General features: G+C 54.6%; 1 protein-coding gene and 1 pseudogene across 1 annotated transcript in view; both read left to right on the top strand.

Moving 5' to 3' along the window:
• The window catches only part of LOC105537308, a 34654-nt pseudogene extending 33210 nt beyond the window's left edge, over nucleotides 1-1444 (top strand).
• A 1310-nt stretch (nucleotides 1445-2754) lies between these two features.
• The window catches only part of GRM6 (glutamate receptor, metabotropic 6), a 17081-nt gene continuing 15437 nt past the window's right edge, over nucleotides 2755-4398 (top strand). Inside the window, exon 1 of the mRNA XM_011976889.1 lies at nucleotides 2755-2870. Within this exon, the coding sequence (XP_011832279.1) occupies nucleotides 2755-2870 (116 nt within the window). The remainder of the gene's footprint in view (nucleotides 2871-4398) is intronic.

Genomic DNA, 4398 nt, shown 5'->3' on the forward strand with positions numbered 1-4398 from the left:
CCTACTAGGAAGAAAAAAAAAAAAAAAAAAATGTGGACACTGAGGCTAAATAAAAGTACAAAGACTTGCTCAAGGTCACCTTGATAAAAAGTGACGGGGCCAAGATTTAGACCTGGGCTCTGTAGCCCTGAGTGTGCACTGAACCACCAATCCGCAGTTCTACTGGGTGCCCTTTGCTCTTTCCCCCGGATGCCTCAGGCCCAGTCAGAGGGCTATGGAGGGAGTTGTGTCCCCCACATTCTTACGTGGAAGCCCTGCTGTCAATGTAAGTGCTGTGAAAGCAGGGCTGTAACAGGTGATTAGGTTAGATGAGTCGCTAGGGTGGAGCCCTAATCTGATAGGACTGGTGGCCTCAGGAGCAGAGGACAAGAGGACTCTCCCTCCTCCTGCACGCATCAAGAAAAAGCCACATGAGGATGCAAGGAGAAGAGGATGGTCTGCAAGCCAGTGAGAGGCCTGCCCCAGAACCCACCACGCTGGCACCCTGATCGCAGACGCCCAGCCTCCGGAGCTGTGGGCAGATCAATCTCTGTTCTTTAACCCTCTGTCTGTGGGGCTTTGTTACAGCAGCCCAGCTGAGGGAAACAGCCACATGGTCTGCAAAGCTGTGGGATGTGAGCACAGGGCAGTGCGTTTGTGGCATCCAGACCCACACTGTGCAGTGGTGAAGTTCAGTGAACAGAAGCTTGTGACAGGCTCCTTTGACAACACTGTGCTTGCTGGGAACGGAGTTCTGGAACCAGGACCCAGCACTTTCACAGGCACACGCAGGCAGTGTTTAGTGTGGACTACAGTGATATCTTGGTGAGTGGCTCTGCAGCCTTCACTGTGAGAGGATGGACTCTATCCACCGGGGCATGCCTGAGCACACTCGCTGGGCACACGGCATGGGTCACCAAGGTAGTTCTGCAGAAGTGCAAAGTCAAGTCTCTTGCACGACCCTGAAGACCACATCCTCTTACGTGCAGGCAAATATGAGATTAAGATTTGGCCAAATGGGAGAGAAATCAGCTGCAAGCCTTAAAGCCATTGTCTTGTCTCCGAGGACAGAAGGATCCGCCTGCAGACAAGACTTCATGGTGATGGCAAATACACTGTCTGTAGTTCAGCACTCGGCCTCTGCCAGCGGGACTCTGCCAACAGTGACGATATTCTCAGGGTCATCACGACTCCTGAGATAGCAAACGTGGCCCTGCTTGACTTTGGAAATATTGTTGTCCTACTGTTTGACGGCTGCCACCTGTACATCACGGACTTGCAGACACAGAGCCTGATCAGTCGCTGGCCTCTTCCAGGGTACAAGAAATCAAAGACAGGCTCAAGCTTCCTGGCAGGTGATGCGTCCTGGCTGAACGGACCGGATGGGCACAATGACGTGGGCTGGGTCTTTGCCACCAGTATTCCTGACCACAGTATTCACCTGGTGTGGAAGGAACACAGCTGACACCATGAGCCGCCACCACGGACTGACTTTGGGTGCCAGGGCCGTGGGTTTTGGGTGCAACCTCTATGGCAGCTGACTGCTTGGACCAAAGTTCTCACCTAACGGTATCACTCAGTGCACATCATTTATCTGTGTTTGCCGGGAGGCCAGGGCTTGGGGTGGGGGAGAGCGTGTTTTATTGACACACATGTAGCATGTTAATGGGTACAGCATGGACTTCATTTGTACTTAGTTATGTTGGTGATTGTAAAAGGATCCATTTCGGGTCATCTTTCTTGGTGGAATACTGGTTTTATACAAAGAAAGTTAAATGATTTGTTAATCTGCCGGTTGATTGCCTGTGAAATCACATTGTCTGTTATTAAAGCTTTTCATCATAAAAAGAAAAAATCTCTGTTCTTTGACCCTCTGTCTGTGGGACTTTGCCACGGCAGCCCAGGGGAGGAAAACAGTCCCAGGGTCAGGGAACAACAGGACTTCTTCTCGGGGCAACCTTTTAAATGAAGTCCTGCACACTTTGTAAAAATTCTGTGCTACTTCATTGAGCCTGAACAGCGGTATCAGGATGCTGTAAGAGGGCCCTATGGCCTGTGGGTGGGTGACCCCGGCAGGCATTCTCCCTGACCAGGGAGGCTGGAAAGGTGGCTGCTTGTCCTGGTACAGCTCTGAGGAGGTCTGGCAATGTCTCTTCATCCAGACCCCGTTCCCTTTCTTCATCCTTGAAGTTCTAGCCAGGCTGCTCTTTTTTTGGGGGGGGATGGTGGGGGGCGGGGCAGGGATAGGGTCTCACTCTCTTGCCCAGGCTGGAGTGCAGTGGCACAATCCTAACTCACTGCATCCTTGACCTCCTGGGCTCAGGGGATCCTCCCACCTCAGCCTCCCGAGTAGCTAGAACCACAGGCGTGCACCACCATGCCTGGTTAATTTTTGTATTTTTTTGCAGAGGCGGGATCTTCTTTTCTTTTTGAGACAGAGTCTGGCTCTGTCGGCCAGGCTGGAGTGCAGTGGCCGGATCTCAGCTCATTGCAAGCTCCGCCTCCCGGGTTTACGCCATTCTCCTGCCTCAGCCTCCCGAGTAGCTGGGACTACAGGCGCTAGTTTTTTGTATTTTTTAGTAGAGATGGGGTTTCACCGTGTTAGCCAGGATGGTCTCGATCTCCTGACCTCATGATCCGCCGAGACAGGATCTTGCTATCTTGCTCAGGCTGGTCTCAAACTCCTGGGCTCAAGCGATCCTCCCACCTCAACCTCCCACAGTGCTGGGAGTACAGGCAGGAGCCACTGCGCCTGGCCTGCTTCCTTCTTGGCTGATGGGTCCACCAGCAGCACCAGTCCATGCGGAGGCAGCAGCACCGCTGGTGTTCGTGGCTGGAAAAGCTGGTCCCAGTGCAGTGGATCACGTGGCAGCTGAGCGCTGGAGAGCGCAGTGAGGAGGCCAGGGGCCAACGGAGAAGCCTGCAGGGAGGTGACCCTGGGTCTTGGTGACGGCCGGGGCCCACACGCATGCCCTGCTGCCTGAAGGAGCTCATGGCTCCCCTTGGGGGTGTGAGGGCGCATGGGAGCGCAGGCTGGGAGGGCTGAGTGCTTTGGGAGGCTTACTTCGCACACACACCCCAAGTTGCTCCACACAGGACATTCCGGAAGGGATCAGGTGGCCTTCCCAGGTACAGACCCCAAACTTTTCAACATCCCTGTGCCAGAGTCCATGCTAGGTGCACCGGTTCACCCACAAAACACGCTCCCAACAAAAGAGAGGGTGGAATATGTCTAACATCCCAATCCTGGCATCGGAAGCTTTGAGTCCAACCATTAAACGAACCCCAGGAACGTAGAGCTTTAAATTAATTTTGCAGTTAGAATGGTCTGGTTGTTAGATGTGGGGTCTAGTCTGGAGGCTCTACGGAATGGCCCGGCTCTGGGGTTAGAAGTATGGACACAAGATGAAGGCAGCAGCTGGGATTTTAGTTTCCTGTGTGCTTGTCAACGGCAGCACCTGCTGCTGAATCACAGACACGGTGTGAAGGCTGCACGGGTTTTCTAGGCCACAGGCGTCTGAGCGGTATGGCCATGGGGCTGCGCCGCCTCTTTGCCTCTCTTCTCATCTGTGCGAGGTGCATTTGGCCTTCTGCCCCTGCACAGGGCTGAGTAAGTTACGGTGAATGTTCCCTCCTTCCTCCATCCTTGTTTCTGGGCCCCTCTGCTGCCTACTCTCCTTCTTCTCCTCTCCTCGGCCACCCCCTCCCAGTCTCCTTACATCTGCTCAGACTTTCATGTTGGGGTTCTTGGGGCTCCATCCTCACTGTCTGTCCACACTCTCAGCCCCAGTGAGCTCCTGTGTTCCACCTCTTTAAACACCACCATGGTGATCCCACCTCAGCTTTCTCTCCCACCCTGGCCTCTTCCCTCAACTCCAGGCTCATGAATCATGAAGCCTCTGCTTTCCTGCATCCAAACCTGAACTTTGGCTTCTGCCCTCCTTGACCTGCTCAGCTCTGTCTCTGGTTCTCATATTCTCAGGGAATGCCCCAGCAGCAATGCCATTCTCCACGCCTCCAAGAGCCCAATCTCCATCAGCCTAAAATCCTGCCACCCCCCTCCCCTTCTCCTCCAGCCCCCTGCTCACAGGTGTGTGCACCTCCCGCCTACAGGTGAGGACCCCCTGCCAGTCCCCCAGCTGCTGCCCCCGCTTCCTGATGGTCTGTCCTCCAGGCAGGGGCAGTGGCTGCCTTGGTCATGCCAAGCAGGAGGCTGCTGAGTGCTGGGAGCCGTCAGGCTCATCCTGAACAGGGAAGGGCCCATCCACCTCCCAAACCCAGTTTACGCAGTCCTTTGCAATGTCAGGCTCAGGGCCTGGCACCAGCTAAGCTCCCCACCCTTCCCACTGTTAAATGGATAGGAGCAGCGCTAGACCCACCCTTCCCACTGTTAAATGGATAGGAGCAGCGCTAGACCCA

Source organism: Mandrillus leucophaeus, unplaced genomic scaffold (assembly GCF_000951045.1).
Source record: "Mandrillus leucophaeus isolate KB7577 unplaced genomic scaffold, Mleu.le_1.0 Scaffold170, whole genome shotgun sequence".
Lineage (NCBI taxonomy): Eukaryota > Metazoa > Chordata > Mammalia > Primates > Cercopithecidae > Mandrillus > Mandrillus leucophaeus.